This window comes from Pararge aegeria, chromosome 22 (genome assembly GCF_905163445.1).
Source record: "Pararge aegeria chromosome 22, ilParAegt1.1, whole genome shotgun sequence".
In the NCBI taxonomy this organism is placed as follows: Eukaryota; Metazoa; Arthropoda; class Insecta; order Lepidoptera; family Nymphalidae; genus Pararge; species Pararge aegeria.
In genome coordinates this window covers 1,452,202-1,476,823 of record NC_053201.1, presented here as the reverse complement: position 1 = coordinate 1,476,823, position 24,622 = coordinate 1,452,202, and the positions used below count along the sequence as shown (strand labels likewise).

General features: G+C 37.3%; 1 protein-coding gene across 1 annotated transcript in view; it reads right to left on the bottom strand.

Moving 5' to 3' along the window:
* LOC120633708 (IDLSRF-like peptide) overlaps positions 1-24,622 on the bottom strand; it is a 107,151-nt gene that overhangs the window by 16,009 nt on the left and 66,520 nt on the right. Inside the window, exon 2 of the mRNA XM_039904026.1 lies at positions 653-772. Coding sequence (XP_039759960.1) covers positions 653-770 — 118 coding nt within the window. The 5' untranslated portion in view covers positions 771-772. The remainder of the gene's footprint in view (positions 1-652; positions 773-24,622) is intronic.

Genomic DNA, 24,622 nt, shown 5'->3' with positions numbered 1-24,622 from the left:
GATTCTCGGAGATGTTTGTAATATAGGTACAAAAAAAAACTCACCGGGAAAACTGTCGGTTCCCGTGGGATTTGAGCTTTGGGCAACCGCTAGTTTATTATAAAAGGAAGTTATCGTAGATAATCGTATAGCTTGTTTCCGATTCTCACCCCGCGGGCGATGGGAGAGCTTTGTTAGGAGTATCTTTACGCAATCAAATCAGGAATGAGGAGATCCGTAGAAGAACCAGAGTTGCGGACATAGCTCAACGAAGCTGAAGTGACATTGGGCTTGTTTCCGTTATTCACCCAGCGGGCGATGGAGAGAGCTTGTTAAGAGTATCTCTACGTGATCAAATGAGGAAAGAATAGATCCGAAGAAGAACCAGAGTTACGGACATAGCTCAGAGAAGCTGAAGTGACAATTGGCGGGGAGAACCGATGGATGTTGGAGTCCCAAGGTAATGGAATAGCGACCTCGCACCAGTAAACTCAGCGTTGGTAGACCCCCAACGAGGTGGATTGAACGGTGGACGGATGACGGATGATAAAGCAAGTCGCAGGGAGCCGCTAGACCCACGCGGCACAAGTCCGTGGCATTCGGAACTCCCAACAAAAGAACTATGTCCAGCTTCACTCGGACTGCGATCGGTTTATATGATGATGATACTCACCCGAGCGTTTTGTATGGTGTCCATACAGCTTGTTGAGGTCGAGGGAGCGCACTGGTGACGGCGCGAAGCACATCGCCACTAGAGCTGTCAGGCACGCCGCTACTCGACACGGTGACATCTCTGTTGACAACCAACCAAATTATTAAGAACGATACATTACCAGATGATTTCAGTTTGCAAAATTGCAGTTAGCAATTATTTTTGCTACAATTTTTGATGCATTGTAGGATTTGTGGGGCTTATCATAAATGAAGTCTTATTTTTCATTCGAATGGTTTTACCTATATTCGACTTAGCGGAAATAGATATTTATTCAATGTATATTAAAGTGTATTAATCTATACGTATCTATGCGAGTATATTAAATATTAATGTTGTTTTGGTTCACTACATTTATCTTGTACACAGTGACGTGACACTACATGTCTATAATAATTATAAAGTTAAAGGACCCAGTATTTATAAAATTCACATAATATATTATAGATTATAATAAAATTAGTTTAAAATAAATAATAATGTTAAGTATCTACTAACTGTGTCTTTTGGTAGTCAGCTGTAATGGCTAGATATAAGAGAGTCAGGAGCGGTGGCGGAGAAGATGCATGATGGCATACGAGAGCGTCATGCCGCTTGCCGTGACGGCATATGGTTCAATTTAAATGCTAAAATGCGCCTGTGTTTTAACCGGTAAGACAGTTACATATCCCTAATCGGTTTCGGTTGGTCTCATAGTAACGGAACGCATAGTCGCTTGGTGGCACGACTTTGTGGGTAAGTTGATAACTAGCCACGGATGAAGCCTCACACCAGACCAGATAACTTTTATAAATTATGAAATTCCCCTGACACATTAATAATCCCGAGACCAACACTTATCAGCCCAGTTTACCACTGCGCCAAAAGTTCAAAAGTAAATAAAGTTTTGAATTTTTGAGTTTGAGTACCATTTGACGCGGCGCCTAGGAAGCGAAACAGTTTCCGAGTAACAGCTCGTAAAAGCTGTTTTTACGGCTAGTTAAGACTTTTCACGGAATTCCTAAAGTACCCTCATAAACCCCGCCTAATTAATTTACTTTCTATGTTTACAAGCGGGCCAAAATGGGATTTTAGTACTTACTTACTTTTACAGCTACGCTTTATACAAGAACACTTTTAGTCATTGCCTTCATTTAAATATTAAGAAGCAACAAAACAAGCGAGTAGGTATCACTCAAGACTAAAATATTGAGATTGTATTTTAGTCTAGTTTTTAGTTTATTGTATTTGCAACCTTAAATTTTTTCTTAACTTATTTCATTTTCGCATATAAGCGTAAATCTCCAACTCCTATCACAGATTATTAAAAAAAAAAACCGTGCGTATTCACATTACAAGCAAGTATGATAAATATTTTTTATTAGATACACAATCGATTTTGTGAAAAGTACCTTGTGGGCGCCCCTAAACCCCTCGCTACACCCAGGATTCTAGATGCAACCTTAAAATGCCTCGTTAGCTTGGAATTTATCCCGACGCCCGTAACTTAAGATTAAGCATTACCTCATTGTTGAACAATATTTATATCAAAATACTTGCCTATATCAAAATTGAATTTGGAATCCCAATTTTATAGAGAATTTAGAACATTTTACTTATTGGGGGGAGTATACTTCACAGGCTTTAGAGGTACATTATACCGTACGTCTCTGGGACTTGTCTATGAAACCGAAAACTTAATAGTTTTTGCCATAGTTTTTTTTTAAAGAAATCATATACAGCCCTAACATCACATGCAAAATCAAAATTATGTCGGTCTTATGCGCGTGTCGGGCTTTTATCTTCCATAGGGTTGTCATAAGTAAACAATTAGAATGTTTCTAATTCGTTTCTATGGTAAAACAAATTTGCTTCTTTTGATTTAATATTTTTACCTTATGAAATATACTTATGCATGTTTCAAACAAATTCGCAATTCGTTAACGCCTTGTATTAGTACAAAATGCTATCATAACTCATCTGGTAAAATGAAATTAACTAATTATCTCTATTAAGATGATAATAATTACCTTATACTTACTTAGAATGGAAAATATCTTTAGTGTTTGAATTGAATAATTACCATTCCGCCGACGTTCAAAGGAATCAAGATATTTATGTAAATTTATTGTTATAGCTGTTGAATATTAGTTGTGAAGTTCGCTAATTTGCTTTAGGATTTTGAGGTAAAAGGGTTTTCGGGGACCCCAATTTTGTTTTAATATTTATAGCGTTCAGGTGGCTGAATTCAAAGGTAACGCAATAAAACCGATTTCAATTCGATATGCTGAAGAAAATACGAAAATACACACAACGCCATCTAGCCCAAAGGTAAGCGTAGCTTGTGTTGTGGGTATTTTAATGAAGAATATTCACCCAGACATTGTAAAACATTCACGTTCATCACACAAACATTTTTCAATTGTAGGTATTGAACACACGGTCCACTGCGCCAATCGGCCGTTAACTATGGGAGTGATTTGGCTGTTTTTTTTTTATTGTAATAATTGATGGGCCAAAGAGATGAACCTCTTGATAGTAAATCGGAAATCATTGCCTGTAAAAAGAGCAATACTTCGCAGAACACGCAAGAAACACATTTTCCTTTCTGATCCGCACCACAAAGGTCTTGAATGCCCTCCCATCTTCCGTCCTCCCCGATACCTATAATTTGGGTACCTACAAATCAAGAGTGAATAGGCATCGTCTAGGCAAGCGCGCCCTACTTAGCCTGCATCATTACTTAATAAGGTGTGATAGCAGTCAAGCACTTGTCAATAAATTAAAAAAGACACGTTCTTCAAAATGACGGCTTGTTCATTAACCTGAGGTGTAGCTCAGGTTAATGAACAAGAGCCAGCACTTTCATGTTCTGCCTCATGTGCCTATAATTAAACTAGTACACGCCCTTCAGACTGGAACACTGCAATGCTCTTTGGCGGCAGAACTCAGCATGCTGATAGTACTTACCCGGATAAGCATCAATCTCTGCTACTTCTCACAGATTGGAAGTTCTAACCTCAATCTCTGAAGATAACACATGGTAACAAAATAACAGATAGAAACTTATAAATTTAACCTGCTTAAGTACTGGGCTACCATAACAGTGTTGTAGGTTAGGTAAATAAACTTCATCTTTATCCCATTAATTAGCTTATCTCGAATTAAAGCTAACTTGAAGCGTTCAAAATTAAAAATTACCATTTCGCTACATTTCCTCAACGATCCAAGGGAATAAAGAGCAAGTATTTATGTCAATTTATTAGCTGTTGGTTATTAGTCAGTAAGGTTTGCCAATTTTCTTCGAGATCGGAAAGTAAAAGGGTTTGTGAGGTAAAAGTGTTTCATTATCACTTCAAATCCATCCTCCATCGATCCATTGGTTCCAAAATCCACAATCCAAGGCCGCTTGTGTCCAGTGGCTACCGGCGACTCGTTTGGGGGTTGGGTCAGCCAACGCTCTACCGGAGAAGGATCGCCATTCCAGCACCTTGGTACCCCAACGTCCATGGATTCTCCGAGCTATGTGCCTCGCTCATTGCCACTTTATTACCACGAGTCGCGTGGTCATATCAATAATATATTCAAACGACTCGTGAATATATTATGAAAGCGGTGATAGCGTAAGAGCTCGACTTCACTTTCAGGGGGCCGAGTTAGACTCCCAGTACGCACCCCTAACTTTTCGGAGTTATGTGCGTTTTGAATGAAAATATAACTTGCTTCAACGGTGAAGGAAAACATTGTAAGGAAACCTGCATGCCAGAGAGTTCTATGTAATTAACTCAAAGGTGTGTGGATTCTACCAATGGCCGGCGTGAGGGACTTCGGCTTTACCCCCCTCATTGTGGGGGGGACCCGTGCTCTGTAGTGGGCCGGTAATGGGTTAATGATTATAATGATGTTAATATATGATATTCCGACACATGTGGCTTGCTAACGTCAGTTGAATGAGTTTTTTTTTAAATAATATTTATGATTTTTTTTTTGTGTACCTATCTGAATATCTGAAAATTTCTCTTGCACAATCTCTTCTTCTTCCGTTACTTGATTACGCTGACTCATGCTATCCTGATCTTACCGAAGAACTGCTGAACAAACTCGAGCGCCTACAAAATTTATGTATCCGGTTTGTTTTTGGACTGCGTAAATTTGACCACATTTCGGAGTACCGGGTTAGACTTAAATGGCTGCCGATCAGATTGCGTCGTGAACTTCATCTTCTCTCATTCTTGTACTCTATCCTAAATAATCCAGTTACACCCTCGTACATTTAATATTTCCGATTCTGCTTAACATACTGACCTCTGATCTCGGCACGATAACCGTCTGGTCCCATTTTGCAAAACCAAGTTCTTCGGTAACTCTTCCACTTTTAAGGCTGTTGTTCTTTGGAATAATTATATAATCCGTAAAAGTCAATCCCTTCCCATATTTAAATGTCGTCTTAAAGACTACTATCTGTCTTTGAGTGAAGTAATTTGAACAAATATCGTAACTAATGTGTATTTTTTGTATTTTTCGTTTTTCATTATTTATTTATATATGTATTTATATATATATATATATATATGTATATTTATTATAAATGTATTTATATATTTATTTATTTTATATGTATGTCTATTTATTGCCGAATATATATGTATGTTATATGTAGTATAATTGCACTATCCCGCTCTCTTGCAGCTTTTCCTTCTGCCAGAGGTTGCCTGTAAGAGATTGCTTGGAGCAATAAGGCCGCCTTTGCATGCCTACAATTCTTGTTGTTGTTTATTCTATATTTTATGTATATTCTGATGTTTGTGTGCAATAAAGTATTTCTTCTTTCTTCTTCTGAATCTGCAGCTTCGATAAGAACGGTCGGAAGTTTGAATATTTTTTTATGTCGTCTTAGCCTTAGAATTAAAGGAAAAATGAAACTTGAACAATCCTTTTAATTGGAATATAATCTTAAGATGTCTACTTAATGAATAATAGTAACGCAAAAATGTATTTTTGGTTTTATCCTTCTCTCATACAGCAAAAAAGCATCGTACCGAAAGGTGTTTTTCCATTATTTATATCAAAGAGTGCAGAGTGATGTGTATACAACTTGTATCACGGTTAAATTCAAAAATTTTAAATGATTATTTATTTGAAAGCTGAACTTGGTATATTTGACTGACTGTTGCCCGCAACTACGTTCGTTTCGTTAGTTTTTTTTCCGTTACAAAGTACTCTTGCCTGTCTTTAGTATTCAAGCTACATATTATGTGCCAAATTTCATCAAAATCAGAATAGTTAACAAAAAATAAATAAATTATATTAGGATTTAAATAGTAAAAACGATAGTAACACATATCAAATCAATGATTAAAATCAACAGTAAATCAACACGGCCGGCCTTTGACGGCCGACTGGCGCAGTGGGCAGCGACCCTGCTTTCTGAGTCCAAGGCCGTGGGTTCGATTCGATTCCCACAACTGGAAAATGTTTGTGTGATGAGCATTAAGTGTTTTTCAGTGTCTGGGTGTTTATATGTATTTTCTAAGTATTTATGTATATATAATTCATAAAAATATTCATCAGTCATCTTAGTACCCATAACACAAGCTACGCTTACTTTGGGGCTAGGTGGATGTGTGTATTGTCGTAGTATATTTATTATTTATTTTATTTTACACGCCAATTTTATGAGAGCATTGATTCCGCAAACATTTCAGCAGAATGATGAATCGGCGGATCTATCAAATTCAGATTTAAATCCAGCTCAAACAAATTCCCAAATAAATTCACGAAAATCCACGCGTGGATAGACTAACGTACGGACGCCTAAATAATTCCCAAATAACATGGACTCTCTTTGTTGACGCGTTCAGTTCCGTAAGGCAGATTACACATGGAGCGCTTTTGGAACAACAATAAAGTAAGTTATGTTACCTGTTCTATGTGCCTTAGGAAAACGATTTCTCCTTGATTTGAAGATACCTACTTATACCATAGGTGTTTTGGCATAGAATGCTGGTTTGGCATATTGGATGGATGGAATTTATTGCATTAAAGGTCTTGCAATGCGTATTAGAAACGGGGAAACAAAGTGTTTTCTATATATGAAAATATTGATTGTACATCGCGGCTAATACACATTTGACATGTTGGTTCAACTAGCTCAAATAAAGTCTGGGGTACGGTTTAGGCGTGGTTAATTACAATCCTATTGTCAAAGCCGTGCTACCAGGCGATAAAGAGATCCAGTACATTGTAGCGTATTGACAAAGTTTATTTAATATTAGTAAAAGTTTGACGGCAATCTCACCTAGTGGTAAGTGATAATGCAGTCTAAAATAGTAGCGTACTCATCTGTTAGGAGTATGGCAGCTATATTAAACCGATGCCCTTAATCGGAATTTGGAACGTCGGTTTCGGATCGCTCAATAACTTCTTTGTCTCCAGGTTATGTATTAGTAGTTTATTTTACAGTAGTGAAATATGTATTCGTTTATTTTATTTCTTGAAGGTATATTTTTAGTATTTGCGCACTGCTATAACGATTTGTATGTGAATCAATACCTCAATGGTTGGCTGGAAGTAATCACTATATTTTGGCTTTGTTACACAAATTTAAATTACTTGTACCTCTGTTCTTTTATTATTTTTTTCAGTTTTGTTCTTGTGCGCAATAAATTATTTTATATTGATGGTAACCAACCATGAGAAAAGTTTCCCACCAGACCAGACCAGAAGAAATTCAAACACAAGAGCATAATGCCCTGCCTGCCAGGAAAAAAACTAATGTTCTGCCGGAATTCGAATTTGGGAGCACTCACTTACAAAACCGCAGCACTCACAACTGCGGCAGGTTTAACAAAAGGTTATAGTTATATACCTACTATCTACGAGTGTATGTCAATAAAAAACGCTCCGCCTACGAGAGTCCTTAGAAAAAAAGCAATTTATATTTTATTTGAATCCAGGCTGTCCGTAACAGCTCCTGTTTTAATTACGCCTGTACGGAATTTTACAATAAGTACGTTTCACGGGTTTTTGTTTACAGTCCTTTTGTATTTCGGGCTTATACCTACACCACATGTTAAAAAATACACGCGGTAGAGCGGTGTGACGAATAATTTTTTTCAAGCGTTTTTCTGCAATCCAATTGAGTTGTTTACGCAAAAGTCGAGTCAGCGAAATCTGTCAACTTTGGCCGTCATCTATACTAATATTACTAGCGGACTTCGACTCATCCGCGCGACTTCGTACGCGAGTGAGTCAATTTCAAAAAGTAGTCGTATGTTCACACGCTCTCAAAAAAGATATTTATTGCAGTTTTTACAACATTTCTCATTAAAAATTATTGTTTATTTATTAGGAAGCCAACGTGTATACAACCTATCTAAATATATGGAAATATTTAACAATTGTTTTATAATGCTGTACACACCACTTAAAGGCTAACTAAGCAAGCATAATACAAAAGACACTCTCTCACACACACTTGTTTACCATCAATTTTGTGATATTTAGCCGCTAAACAAAATAAATTTAAAATGAAATAGAGAAAAAAAAAATAAACCTAAACCTAAAATAGGTACTTACCATAACCAAGACAAAAAATAACTTAAAAAAATAAGTACATGACTAAAAATCTTGCCGTACTTTTAAAAGATTTTTGATTTCATTTTTGAAACACGGGGCGGAGTGTCGTATGTGTGTATCCAAGTCAGCGCTTCCAACCAATTTGTTGTAGGTAACAACTATTCTACACAATGGACATTGTGTACCTTAAGTATATAATGTACTTAAGTAAATAATGTACTTACATATATAGTGTAAATAAGTAAACAATGAACTTAAGTAAATAATGTACTTAAGTGTATAATTTATTTAAGTAAATAATGTACGTAAGTTAATAATTTTTATAAGTTTATAATGTAGTGAGACAAAATATTACTCTTTATAAACAAAAAGGTGATATTAACAATCGACTTACCAGAAACGGCTATAGATTGGTGGTATCTGCATATCATCTGCGAAAGGTGCAGAACTCCTTTGTGAGGTTAAGTACTTATACGCTTTTATAACATGGTAAATCTGGACGTACCAATTGCATACATTTAAAAAATGTGTAAATACACATCTAATACAGCGAGGGTACTACACATTTGATGAATTTCTTCATGACAGCTAGCTATCTGTACTTCTAAACAAACTGTAACTGGAAGATTTTTGTACATTTAATATATTTTGAAAATTTTGACCGGGGGATGCTTTATAATCGATGCTGGGTACAAAACAGATTTTTATTTTATTTTTGCAGTCTGTCTGTCTGTCTGTCTGGGCATCACGCGAAAACTACTGAACGGATTTAAATATAATTTGGTAAATTGGTAGCTAATGTATCGGGTCAACGTGTAGGATACATTTTATCCCGATAAACAATAAGTTTCCTCCGGGAAATAGGATGAAAGTTTTTATTAATTTTACTTCATAGCTCCGTTAAATTTGAACCGATTTTTTTTTTATTTGAAAACGTATACTATCAAGCATGCATTGTCTTATTTTAAAGAAGATCTGATAAATATGGTCAGAGATAAAGGACATAACTCTTCACAAATAACAACAAGTCGCAAGGCATTTGGGACAACGATCGAATGCATGCGTACCATCCTACTTAAAAATGCGACAGTTTGTGAGGATGGATGTATGGATGGATGTATTTATGTATGTATGTATCAACTATAATAATGAAAACTTACTAACTCAGTATACATCGTAAAATAATAGTAGGTCCGTAGCTAGGATGCGATGATTATTATGTTAGCATCAGATCTATTCTAGCTTCTCGATTGACTCATACGCGGACGAAGTCACGAGGGTCCGCTAGTAATTGTATATAAATAGTTCGGTTCCTTTCATCTAAATACTTTTAATTTTTTTCTTTATTATTATATATTAATATTCTTACTTCTTGAGGTATTAAATACCTCAAGAAGTAAGAATATTTTTGTTTGATCCGCTGCCTGGATCTACTTTGTCTACTTTCGGAAAATGATGTAGAGGTAAACCGTCACAACTTTTTTTCTCACTAATTGAAAAAAAAAATTGATGACTTACCTGGCGCAACGGTGAGCACTGTGAATTAGGAGGTCCCGGGTTCGAATACTGGCAGGGACAATTTGGGAATTTATTATTTCTGTACTTTTTCTGGTCTGGTCACGTGGGAGGTTTTGGCCGTCGCTAGTTACCGAAAAAGACGTGCGATTTAGTGTTCCAGTGCGATGTCGCGTAATAACCGATTAGGGGATACCTACTCCCTAACAGGTTAGCCCGCTACCATCTTTGACCGCATCATCACTTACCACCAGGTGAGATTGCAGTCGAGGGCTAACTAGATTAGAACTTTGAGCTTTGCTTTTTTTGCTTTGAGCTTTGTAGAGTCACTACACACAGACATACTCGACGTTTCAAAAGTGTGTATAAAGTAGGTAGGTAGTTATTTGAACTAAATTAATGGTGTATGAAGCGGTAATAGCGTAGTGGTTCGGACTTCGGCTATACTTACGGGGAGCCGAGTTCGAATCCCAACATTCACCTCTGACTTTCAATCGAAGGAAAATATCGTGATGAAAACCTGCATGCCTCTGCGTTCTCCATAATGGTCTCAAAGGCGTGTGGAGTCCGCACCTATCCGCACTGGGCCAGCGTGGTGGACTACGGCCTACACCCCTGCCCTGTACTGAGCTGGTAATTTTTATTTATTTATTTTCTTTATTTGCACACCATAAGACAAAATACAGAAGAAGAATAAAAAAAAACACAGACACTGGCAGTATACAAAAGGAGGCCTCATCTTAGTAGCGATCTCTGCCAGGCAACGTTTGGATAAGGAAAACGAGATAATACAATAAATAAACAAGGTGATGATAATGTTGAATAGTGTATTTTTGAACTTCTTTATATCCTATATCTTGAATTCCCTGAACAAGTCAAAGTCTAAGTCAAATATTTCTTATTAAACGTAACGTAAACTTAAAACTAAAGCTACGAGGATTCCAAACGCGCCCTGGTCTAAGAAGAAGCCCACAACAAACTTAGCCGGGTGCTCTTTTTGTTATCACCATCTCACATTGTCATTAGAAAATATTTATATAAAGAACAGAAGTCGGTATTAAATGGAATACGGAAACAAACACAGATAATGAAAAAGCTTTTAAATGTTACCACAAACAAAACAAAAATGGAGAATGCTTTTAAATTTTTCCCAAGCTCAGAGTTCTGAGTGCAAAATATTAAATAATTGTTATTAGGGCAAAGTTTACGATCAACAAAATGACCATTATGGCTCATTTAGTCAAAAAATACTTTGTATAAAACAAAGTCCGCTAGCCGCTATTTATGCTAAGATCTTTAAAACTACGCAACGGATTATGATGAGGTTTTTTTAATAGATAAAGTATTTCATGAAGAAGGTGTATAAGTAATATGTAATATGTATCATAAATGCATAATATAGTAGATTTATAATTTTAGACTTTTATAGAGTGATGTCGTAAATAAACTGGCTGAACCCTAGGAGATATATCAAAACAATATACAGCTGTAATGTACACCTTAATAAGCACACGTGGCACGCGAGCTCCTATAAACTATTTACTTGTAAGTGAATAGTTTATGGGTCCGGGTTTCAAATTCTAAAAAAAATTAAAATATGAACCTGGAAAAATTGAGTTTCATTATTAAATCAAATTTATTAATGGCATCTTAATAGACGTTTTAATAAAGTTTTATATAGTGAGTAGATTGTGATGATATTCTATTGTTGGGTGTACATGGGTTTAGACAATGATCTTCAACCGCTCGAGAAGAGAAAAGAAGAGAATGAATACGGAGAGAAATAAATGATTTAATATATTATGAGATTTAAATTAAAAATTTAATGATGTAAGTTTATTGTTTAAATAAATAAAGCAAAATCTAGCCCGGCGAAGCGGGCTGGGTAGTATATTATCATTTTAAAGCTTAATTTGCTATACTCCGCGAACAGCAGGGGAATCTGTATGGTGTAATTTATAATTTCTTCAATCCGTATACTCCACACCATAAAGATCCTCGGCACTGTAACCTCTACGCACGTTTCGCTCCGAAACCGGAGCTTTCTTCAGGTGATGTTGACTTTACAATGAATAATTCTCAGTGACAATACATAACATTTACTCGTTGTATAGTACTTGCTTTTCTGTGGAAATGACAACGTTTTCGCATTAATCACCAAACATCGGTTATCGGATCTCAAAGCTTGCGTCACTAATGATATTTGACTAGCGTCAGCGGAACGTTTTCTTGGAAACTGTAATCGCCTTTGACGTCAAAGGGCGTGGGAGGCGTATAACGTTACAATTTATAACAACGTTCTAGGGTATTTATTGTTTTTAGATTGATCCAACCAACTCAAATTACTACGATCTTATTTCCGAATATAGAAATTTCAAATTTAATTAAATACTTTATCTGTAGGACAGTTCTTGACGCACCCTTAAGGGAAAATATGTGCACCACGAGATAATTATATGCATCCATTAAATGTAAAAACAGAATATATTGTCTTGCGCACGTTTAGCTCTAAAAGTCTATTAAGGTGCCAACGGTTAGCGATCTTTTGTTATTATGATAACACGCTGCACTCACTGTATTATTATAGTTTCTATCTTTATTTTGCGTTGACTTGAATAGTTTTTATGCATGTTGTAGCTACTTATAAGTTGAATTATATGTTTACCTTTGGCCCTCATCATATATCAATGCGTTAGATGTAATTCTTATGTCGAGAGAGAGAGAGAGGGAGAGAGAGAGAGAGAGAGAGAGAAAGAGAGAGAGAGAGAGAAAGAGAGAGAGAGAGGGAGGGGAGAGGGAGAAAGAGAGACACTGTTTAAAATTACCGACAAATTCATGAAAAAGACGGATGAATAATTCCAATATTGGGGGACCCAAATAATTTCATCGTCATTGTTTCACTGCCGCGTGCGGCAACAGCAACTGGTTCGGTTACTATGTTTAATAATAAAATTCATGTATTTGCGTCGGTCTAATGGGGCTAATATACCCTATTTGTACCAAGCGGGGACACGTTAGCGTACCGTCAACGTAGTTTTAGGCAATATTGTAGGTTGGCCCTGCTTTGAGATTATCACGATTAACCATCCAGACCTTCCTCCTTTTCCTTTTTTAGACTTTCCCCATGCATGGTGTTTATCTTACATCGAGACAATCGCCGCTTATGCACATCTTTAAATCTCAAAATAATGCACTGAATCTCTGATTTCGTTTAACGCCACGTGGAGTTTTCGTTAACACGTCCGTTGCGACCTTTATAATATTGTCTATTGCTAGAGATGCAATAGATAATATCACCTTTCAACGTTTTTATTTAAGTTTGTACTTTCCAAGTAAAATGTAAACGTTAACCTTAACGCCTGAACCGGGATATTCATCATTATCCGCGTCATCAGCCTAGTCTCTCAAATGAAAGACGGTTTTAAATTACAGACACACGACACTGCCGCAAAGCGGGTTTGTGGGCTTTAACGACTATCATCACAAGTAAGTGATAACATGGACTGACGGCTTAAAGTGCTTTCTGAGGCACGGGGTACTGAAAATTCTTCATCAGAAAATACGCAATGCCTAACGATTTTTGCCCGACCTCATTGGAATCTGGAATCATTATTTCACGATTCGTAGTTGATTATGCTACCCTCTTTATTTATTTATTTATTTATTCATTTATTAATAATAGGCCAAAGCAATGATGAGGTCTAGGTTCGAGCAGGCTTGCCTAGAAAAAGCCTATTCACTCTTGCCTTAAAGGTACTCCAATTATACGTGGCAACAAACACCGTTCCACATCCTAAGAAGTCAAAGTCAAATATTTCATAATTCAAATAGGCGTTGGCACGTTTGATGCGTTCATTACGTGTAAAATATGTCATAGAAGTGAGTTGATGGCGATAACTAAATTTGTCAACTTAAAACTAAAGCTACGAGGGTTCCAAACGTGCCCTGGTCTAAGATGAAGCAAACAACAAACTTAGCCGGTTGTTTTGTTTTGCTATCACCATCTCGCATTGTCATTTAAAACTATCAAAGAAGCAACCTGGTAAGAGCAATAAGCTAATAATCCTAGCGGTACATATCAGGAATGTGGAATACCTCTAGACCAACGGCAGGCATTGGGACATTGGTCCAAACAAATTGATGCTTTATTATTCAAAACTTTAAGGTACATACCGCTTGTTGGAGATTGTAGATCAATAAGCACTGCCCGACCAACCAAGAGCACGTCTGTTGCAAGGATTTATACTTACATATTTATTGGCATTAAAATGACATTGTGAGATGGTGATAACAAAAAAAAAAACACCCGGCTAAGTTTGTTGTGGGCTTCTTCTTAGACCAGGACGCGTTTGGAACCCTCGTAGCTTTAGTTTTAAGTTTACGAATGTGGTTATCGCCATCATCTCACTACCGTGTAGTTCTTATGTACGCATCAAAAGTGCCACCTGTGGGCCTACTTGAATAAAGATATTTTTGACTTTGACTTTGACTTTGGCCTATCAGTTGAAGTGCTGTGCACTGAGAATCTGGGTTACGAGATAACAAAACTTTACATCGTAAGGTGGCTCTCTCAAATGCGTTAAATTAGACAGAAAAGGCGTAAGGCGCGGAATAGGAGCAGTGCAGATATGCCTTCATAACTTGTATGTACAAACAGTGGCGTGCATAGAGGGTATGCACAGGTTATGCAGATGATATACGAGTAAAATGAAGAAAATATCTGATACAGTTTTAAAAACTTAAGGATAGGCATTGTAAGAGTTAGAAAAAGCCTGCCCTTGAGTATTTATTACTCGTAATCGAGATTTTTTTCATTGTATACAATCTGCATACCCTCTATGCACGCCACTGCGTACAAAATTGATGAAAGCGATGCGCCGTGGATTATACTTTGACAGCGCGGCGCAGGCAGCGTAGCGGCACGTCTGCCACCAATCGCTGCATGAGCTACACTGTACATAAAAGATCAGGCTATTCATATAATTTTACCTTTATCTTAAAAAAAAACCCATGCTCTTGTCTCATTTTCCACACGGTGCACCCAATGTCGTCTGCGTCTCTGCACATTAATAGGTTTTTATTAATGTATTTTTTTCAATTACAAGTTCGCCCTTGACTGCAATCTCACCAAACTGAGCCGAGCTAACCTGTTAGGGAGTATGGTAATCATACCCCTAGTTGGTTTCCACGCGGTATCGCACCGGAACTCTAAATCGTTTAGCGGCACGTCTATGTCGGTACTCGGTAGTGTGGTAGTGCTACGGCAAAAGCCTCCCACCATACCAGACCTAAATTATAGATTCCCAAAATGACCCTGCCGAGAATAGAACCCGGGACTTCCTTCTTAAATTCATAGCGCTCACCGTTGCGCCAGGGAGGTCTTCAAAATATTACAACAGCATCTTCGTCTTTAGATGCCGGTACACTGACACACCTTGGAATATCTTCACCTCTTTCATATAATTTTAAAGGCCAACTGTAAAAGGCTTCGTTCTGACTCACTGGCTGATAACCTACAGCTCAATTGGCTGAACGAGAAAGTCTGAAATTCGGCACTAATCTTTTTATTTTGGGGGTTAAAATTAATTCAACGTGGGGATAAGAGGGATCAATGGGATCGGGATTATTCGTTTTATTAAGATGCATGGGCTTTGTAATACCCGCCCGAATTTATGACTGGGATTACTAACGTTTACGAACACGTGAACGTGCCTCGTTATTTTTTACGCCCGGTTCGAAATTTCGTAGGGTTTTTTACGTATTCAATTTTATTATTTGTTTTTTTTTTTGTTTGATATAAGCCCAGGGTTATGAACTAAATTGAAAAATTAATTTAACTCAAATTGGGTATTTGGGACTTTCTGAATTTTCTTTTCTTACTGGTAGCTTAGATAGTGACTAGTTACCAACCTTCCGACAAACAAGCGATTTAGCGTACGTAAAAACAATGTTTAAAGGAAGTGAAATATGTTAAAGTTACTAGTTGTTGCCCACGACTTCCTCTGCGTTTGATTATGTTTTTTGATATGGCATTAAACATAGTTGTAGATCTAAAAAGTTCTTTCCTCTATCTCCAACCACAGTTTGGGCAAAATTAAACTCATATACCTCTTTAGTAATAAAAGAATTATTTAAATCAGTTATAATTTTTCGGATTAATGGTGTAAAATCGTGAAACACTCATCCCCTCTCCCAAAGGAACCGAGCTTAATGTCGGGATAAAAAGTATCCTATATTAATTCTAACACTTTCAAAAATATGTGTACAAAGTTTCATGAGGATCGGTTAAGTAGTTTTTGGGCGTAAGCGTAACAAACAAACTTACATTGATATTTATAATATTAGTAGGGATAGGAATAGGGATGTAATGAGAAACAAAGAAGAAGAAGAAACACTTTATTGCACGTATAACATACAGGAAAATAATCAGTAAGGAGTATACAGTACACAATGTAGACATGCAAAGGCGGCCTTATTGCTGCAAGCAATCTCTTACAGGCAACCTTTGTAGATAGGACTTACAGCAAGAGAACGGGATAGTGCCAAGAGTGTTGATAGATATACATAAATACCAAATTGTTGTAACAAACTGTTTGCTGTAAATGCCAATACATTTTGATTGAACACTACCTCATTTTGACAAGGCACATTGGCTTTACACTTAATTTCTTTACAACAACACATTCGCATTTGTTTTGACAACCTCTCTGGCGCAACGGCGAGCGCTGTGAATTCAAGTAGGCGTTACCGGGTTAGATACCCGCAGAGGCAATCTGGGAATATATTATTTCTGAATTTTCTCTGGTCAGGTCTGGTGGCTTTGGCCGTGGCTAGTTACCCAACCGAGAGAGACGTGCAGAGCGGTTTAGTGTTCCGGTGCGATGTCGTGTAGAAACCGATTACGGGGGTAAAACTACAATACTCTAACCTAACCTAACAAGTTAGCCCGCTACTATCTTAGACTGCATCATCACTGAAGGTGAGATTGCAGTCAGTCGTTGCTAACCAGTAGTGAAAATAAAACGACCAGAGTGTGAAAACCTGAATGCCTTAGAGTTCTCCATAATGTTCTCTAAGGCGTGTTAAATTCTAATTCAAAATTCAAAATTCATTTATTTCAAGTAGGCCTAATTAATAAGCACTTTTGAAACGTCAAGTCAGTCTGTTTAGTGACTCTACCACCGTTACGTCCACCAATCTACACTCAGCCAGCATGGCTGACTATTTCCTAAGCCTTTCGCATTCTAATGGTGTACTCGGCCCGTAATTCGTTGTCGATGATACTGTACTGTTACTTCTTAAAACTATACTAATTGTACTTTATAAACCATTTATATATTTACTATTTTAAGAACAGTTTGACGGCCGATTGGCGCAGTGGGCAGCGACCATGCTTTCTGAATCCAAGGCCGTAGGTTCGATTCTCACAACTGAAAATGTTTGTGTGATGAATATGAATGTTTTTCAATATCGGGGTGTTTATATGTATATTATAAGTATTTATGTATATAATTCATAAAATTATTCATCAGTTATCTTAGTACCCATAACACGCTACGCTTACTTTGGGGGCTAGATGGCGATGGGTGTATTGTCGTAGTATATTTATTTATTATTTATTATTATTAGTTTGAAGCTGACTGTACACTATTATTTCGTATAAGACTTATGTACCCGAATGTACGAAAACAATGTTAATAATGATAAGTAAATACCATTTAACGAGATCAGAGTTTACTAATGTATTTATTTACATAACTAAATGATGTTTGCATTGTATTGACTTTCAAGTTCCCACAACCCGTAACGTAGTTAGTTCTTAGGTAGTTATAAAAATCAAGCTTAATTTTCCATACTCCGCGAAAAGCAGGGAAATCTGTATGGTGTAATATACTCCACACCAAACAGATCTTCGGCAATGTACCCTACGCACGTTTCGCTCCGAACCCCGTGCATCCTCAGGAGATATTGACTTTAACATGAAATTTTTTTAAGACTTAACAATTATTCATTGTTTGTTTGACTTAAAAATGAATTATTGCGTCGTAACACTGTTGTTTTGTTCTTCAAGACCCCTGTACACCTGAACATTATATATCCAAAGTAAAATATACAAATTACTGTTTTGAAACTCTAATTGCCTTCAAAGGGGTGTCGGTAAATTGCCTTCATCGGCGGCATTGATAAATGGCACGTTTGACGCATGCACAGTCAAAGGCGGAGTGGAAGGCAAACTAATTAGACCTCATGACCCGCTGCTCCGCGTCAATAGCCTGTAATTTCCCACGTGTATAATAGTCCTAAAGAATCATAACTAATAGAGGTTCGTTTTTTATAACTATACGACGTAGTTTTGTTGATCTTTATCAATACTAGTATATAACTTTTTGATGACATTCCTGGCTCAGCGGTAAACTCTGTGGTTTTAAAGGGGAGGTCCCGTGTTTGATCCCCGGCAGGCGCAATTTAGGAGTTTATAATTTCTGAATGTTCTAATTGTACTAAACAAACTATTTATTTATTTATATTTACTATTTTAAGAACAGTTTGACGGCCGATTAGCGCAGTGGGCAGCGACCCTGCTTTCTGAATCCAAGGCAGTGGGTTCGATCCCCACAACTGGAAAATGTTTGTGTGATGAATATGAATGTTTTTCAATGTCTGGGTGTTTATATGTATATGAATTTATAATTTCTGAATGTTGTCTGGGAGTTTTGTGGGAGGCTTTGGCCGTGGCTAGTTACCAAGCTAACGACATAGACGTGCTGCTAAGCGATTAAACGTTCCGCTTCAAAGATTATTAATTCCCAAATTATTCTTACCGGAATCGATTCCGGGACCTCCCACTTAAAACCCTAACGCTCAACGCTGCGCTGGGAGGTCGTCAATATGTGAAAATTTTGCGGAAAGCTAGCTCGTATACCTGAGATGGATTTAGGATACTTCTATGTCGCAGGGAAACAAACGGTTTCGAATTCTAATTAAAACTAAAAAATGTGGAAGAAGCAGCGAGTAGGTAATTACTAGTAATAGGTAGTAAAAACTGGTTAAGTTTATAAGTACAGATAATAGCAACATGCTAAAACAACTTCTTCAATTAATTAAATACTCAGCCTTCGTCTTAGTACCGTCAACCGATAAAAATAAGCTCTAGGTGCAAGCAATAACCGTACTTATTTATTATCAATAAGGGTAGGAATGCCAGGCAGGGCTCGAATAACTTGAGCGTAGAATTACACTCAAGGGAGCAAAGTTTCCTTTACGGAATGGTTTCATAACACTCATGTAACTAAGTGGGTGGTAAATAAAACTGTTAGGTACTTCTCTAATAAAAGGCAACTGAAATATACCCATGTACAAACATAACTATGAGGTCCGACTCTTCTTACTCTAGGCCTCTAATATAAGACAACTGAAATATACAAATGCATTTTTGTGATCTTGTCTGGTGGAAGGCTTTGGCCGTGGTTAGTTACCCCCCTATAGTCAAAGACTTGCCGCTAAGCGATTTATTGTTTCGGTGCGATGTCGCGTTCAAATCGATTAGGGGTATGACTACCGTACTCTCTGACAGGTTAACCCGCTACCATCTTAGACTACATCATCACTTACCACCAGGTGCGATTGTAGTCAAGGGCTATCTACTACTAGTGGAATAAAAAATTGTATGTATAATGTAAATGTAATATGAGATTTCATACTTCTTACGCTAGTTCGTAAAGTTAAGTTTGGTGCTTTAGATTCAACGGAGACAAGTCAATAGTCAATGCAAGACTCCGAAGTTAAAAATTTACTTTATCAATCATCATCATCATCTTCATCAATCATCATTTAGACGGCCGACTGGCGCAGTGGGCAGCGACCCTGCTTTCTGAGTCCAAGGCCGTGGGTTCGATTCCCACAACTGGCAAATGTTTGTGGTATAAATAGGAATGTTTGTGTGATGTGCAATAAGTGTTTTTCAGTGTCTGGGTGTTTATATGTATTTTCTAAGTATTTATGTATGTATAATTCATAAAAATATTCATCAGTCATCTTAGTACCCAAAACACAAGCTACGCTTACTTTGGAGCTAGGTGGCGATGTGTGTATTGTCGTAGTATATTTATTTATTTATTTATTTATCATCATACCAACCGATAGACACACAAACCGCTGTTGGACATTGGTATTTTTGAGGGAGTTCCAAATACTACGTTTTTGTGCGACGCGCTTGATGACGTATGTCCACCACTTGGGGGGTCGACCAACGCTGCACTTACAAATGCGGGGTAACCAATCCAGCAGCTTGGAACCCTAATATTCATCCGCTCCCGAGCTGTCCCAGCCCATGGCCACTTCAGCTCCGCGACTCGTTAAGCTATGTCGGTAACTCTGGTTCTTCTACGGATCTTCTTATTTCTGATTTGATCATGTAGAGATACTCCGAGCATAGTCCTATTTTTTTTTTCAATTTCTCGCTTCAGCCTATTACATGATAAAAAAATTATATATATAGGCCTCTCCGAATTCGGGTGTTTGTTTTTGATTGTTTTGTCATAGTCTAGTCGCGAGGATTCGGTGACGACTATGTTAAGGAGTAAAAACTGAAAGACTGAAAACCAGTGCATACTGAGCCAGCTCCTTTGTCACACATTTTAATTTTATTTACAAAAACATTAATGATACAAATGTTAAATGTTAACATTAGACACAAATGTGTAATGTTTAGTAAAGACAATTTTTCTTTCCTTCTTTCAAATCATATTATTTCCATTCATGCTCCCGGTAACTGTCACCTGTCCATGTTAACTGTACAGTGTATTACTTAATATAGGTGAGTGATAGGAGCGAATCCTTATTAAATTTTCGTTCTTTATACAAACCATTTATACTCTACACTGAAACAATCTCAATGCTACGAAGTTACTCTATATAATCCGATAAAGTTACAATAAAGGAGAGCATATGTTGTCTCTTTGAAATATAATACGTTAAACGCTTTGCGACAGGCTACGAGTTGCTACGTGTGCTACGGGATTTGCTATGGCACTGAAATAGAGCTCTACGAAATTGAATGAAGCCACGTTTGCACAGTAGGTAATATATTGTTCACGCTCGCGCAATTTTCTTACTATCTTTATATATATATTTCTTGTGTGCGTGTGTATGTCACTGAACTCCTCCTAAACGGCTGGACCGATTTGAATGAATTTTTTGGTATGCGTTTGGGTGGCACCCTGGATGGTTTAGATTCACAAATCAGCCCGACAGATGGCGCTGGGGTCCGCTAGTATCATATATAGATTTTCGTCAAACATTATTTTAACCTGCAGTTGTTGTGAAATTTTTACCAGACAACATGCAAATATGAGGACTAGAGACGCCAGCAGCCTGAGGAGAGAGGTTTTTAGATCCTATACCCACCACGCTGCCCCATAACGGATTTGTGGGCTGTAGCGATTATTATCTCATGTTGTGATAATTAACTGTTATCCGATATGAGGTAGTGCCTGCGAATCTCCTAATACTAAGAATTTTTAGTAGAACAAAACCCAAAAAGTAATTATTGTTCTGACGTAAGAAGTTACATTTCTATGGCGTTAATAATAATCGAGTTAAATAATACACGTAACGTAAATAAAAGTAATAGTTAAAAAATAACGTTCTATGGCAAGAATAATTTGATTTTATCCTGCTTTCATTTAATTTTTATAACGCACCAAAAGACTTATAACTTCATAAATTGTATGTGAAAAATCTTTAAACTGAGAAAAAAAATAACATGAATGCTTTTCAGTGCCTGGGTGTTTATCTGTATATTACAAGTATTTATGTGTTACATCCATTATAAAAATAATAATCAGCTATCTTAGTGCCCATAACCCAAGCTACGCTTACTTTGGGGCTACATAGCGATATGTGTATTTTTGTAGTATATTTATTTTGTGTATTTATTTATTTAGCCCTACAATAGAGAGTGATTGCGAGTGAAGTCGCCGTTATAGAAGCTTTGAATACTAATAGATTGATGTAGCCGACACGGTAGAGTTGAAGCAATATGAATGCAAATGAAATGAATATTAGAACGCGGGAGCGTGTCGAAACAGGCTTGCTGGCACGGACTTGTAACATAGTTATGACGCGGCAATTCCAGCTCAATTTGCAGTTAATTAATTCAAACGCATGGAAGCATGGTTCATCCATGCTTGCTAAATGATTGGCTTGCAGTGAGTTCGTAGTTTAAAATCATAAACTACAAACGCACACATTTCTATAATGAACATATTATTAGATAAACTTTATTGCAGATAATATATTCTTTATAAATAATACAACTGAAGAGTTGTTTGCAGTGATCGGCGTTCCCTGTTCTCCGACCGCACTTCACGCCGTAGTAATGAATTCCTTCCTCACCATCTGGATGCCTGGTATTCTTCTACTTTTCACAGAGGCGAGCAATTTGGCAATATATGGTTTCTGAATTTTATCTGCTCTGGTCTGGTTAGAGGCTTTGGCCGTGGCTAGTTACCACCCTACTGACAAAGACGCGCCGCTAAGCGTAGAAACATATTAGGGGCTCCTCTGGGGCTGCAGACATTCATGGGCGGCGGTAATCACTTAACATCGGCTGACCCACTTGCTCGTTTGTTTGCTATTAATACATAAAAAAGGAGAAGTAAATATATTAACTTCTTCATTTCGAGACAACTTATCTTAACTACATATACTATTATGTGTATTTGGTTTGTTTGGCCTTCCTTAACTCCCTAACTGAGCAACCAATCAACTTGATTTTTTTGATGCAAGAACGGAGAGTAGCACAGGCTACTATTTCTTGCAGGAGAATTAACTGTTATCATGGGATTTAAAAAAACCGTAAATATCGCGACGAAAGTGTTTTTATTTGTAACTCGTTTTCGGAGCAAACGCTGAGTGTAGTACAGAAATGGCTTCCATCGTAAAGTCAGTTTTCATCATATCAACCGATAGACGTCTTCTGCTGGGCATAGGTCTTTTGCAGGGAGTTCCAAATTCCACGGTTTTGTGCCGCTTGGATCCAGAGGCTGCGACGCGCTTAATGTCGTCTGTCCACCTCGTTTGGGGTCGACCAACGCTGCGCTTACCAGTGCGGGGCTGCCATTCCAGAATCTAGGGACTCCAACATCTATCCTTTCTCCGAACTATGTGCCCCGCGCTTTGCCATCAGGTTTATCTAGACCAATGAGGTAGGTCTACTTGTTAGCTTCGGGATATAACAATGAGTAAATCTACGGTAACCCTTACAAAGGTAGCTAACTGAACCGACTGTGTCATGAAAGGTAACGATCAAATAAAAAGCCTCCGAAAACGTTGTTAATACTTAATACGCTCCGTTTATGTGCTATGTTATCCTGTGAAGCTTGCGGGTGATTTTAACACTTTATTTATTTAGATTTACTCTTTTTACAGCCTTTCAAGACACAAAGGATAATTCTGTTTGAAATAGGACACGAATTTGTATAATAAATACAACGTTTTGTTACAACAAAACAGTGCGGAAGCGTTTGTAGCCCAGTGGTTCGGCTTCACTTTCGGTGGAACGAAAGAGAAAACTCTAGGTTATGTGCGTTTTAAATAACTAAAATATCACTTGCTTTAACGGTAAAGAACGCCATCGTGAGGAAACCTGCATAACTAAGATTTCTCCATAATGTTCTCAAAGGCGTGGGAAGTCCACCAATCCGCAATGGGTCAGCGTGGTGGACGGCCTAAAACCGTCTTATTGTGCGGTGACCATGTTCTGTAGTTGGACGGTAATTGTTTATATTTTGCTTTCTTTCAATGCACATATTGAATAACTTTTATGCATTGTAGCTTGCAAACTTTATAGTGAAAGAAAAATTAAAAACAAGCGACTCCTGTCACTAGACTAGCGTGAGGCACGCGTCGCGTATCGTTGGTACTATGCACGTGGCGGGCTTTTATTTTCATTAGGGTTGTCACAAGTGAACACTAAGAATGTTTTGAATTAGTTTGTATGTTTGTAATATGCTTCTTTATTATGTTTGATTTAATATTTTTACAGGGTGATTCTTTATGTAATATAGCTTTAACAGAATTTCGTAATTCGGTTACACGTTGTATACACGTTGTAAACACCAAGTGTTGGCAATTCTTGGTCCGCGATTATTGCTGTTTTTTTTACAAATCCCGTGGGAACTGTGGGTTTTGCGAAGGTAAAAAGAAGCCAATGTTCCTTTTTATTGTTCTTCGACCTTTCTAGTGACATTCAATATTTGTTAATTAGTTAGGGCGTATAGGAAGGACGAACAAACAAACAAATTTTCGTACTAATAATGTTATTTAGAATTGCCATGTCTAAATACGTATTAAAGATAGTGAGAATACAAGCTTATTATTAGTAGTAGAGAATATACTTTCTTCAAAGAAACCAGACTGCAGTAAAAATCTAACTTACGTTGGAATTTCCCCTAAATATTTTTATCATTATCACGAGTGTTTTTGTAGTTCAAAGAAAAGTCTGCTTTTATGAACCAGGCGTCTGAATGCTTCGAAGTTAAAGCAACAACGTTTGCCAGTGTCTATCGGGGCGTAGGTACTCGAAAACTGAATTAATGTTTTCATTTACATATTGTTTGAAAGTTGCTCTCTTAATGGAATCAATTTAGATGTACGGAGAATTTCATATATATTACAGGATGATTAAAATTACGTAAATTTTGGATGCAGACGTAATGTGGAAAATTTGTAACGAGCGAGCCAACGGAACGGAAAAATGGTACGGTTTCACACTACACGTGAGATTGCAAATTACATAGTGGTAAGTGATGACGCCGTCTAAAATGGTAGCGGGCTAACCAGTTCCTTACTGTTTAG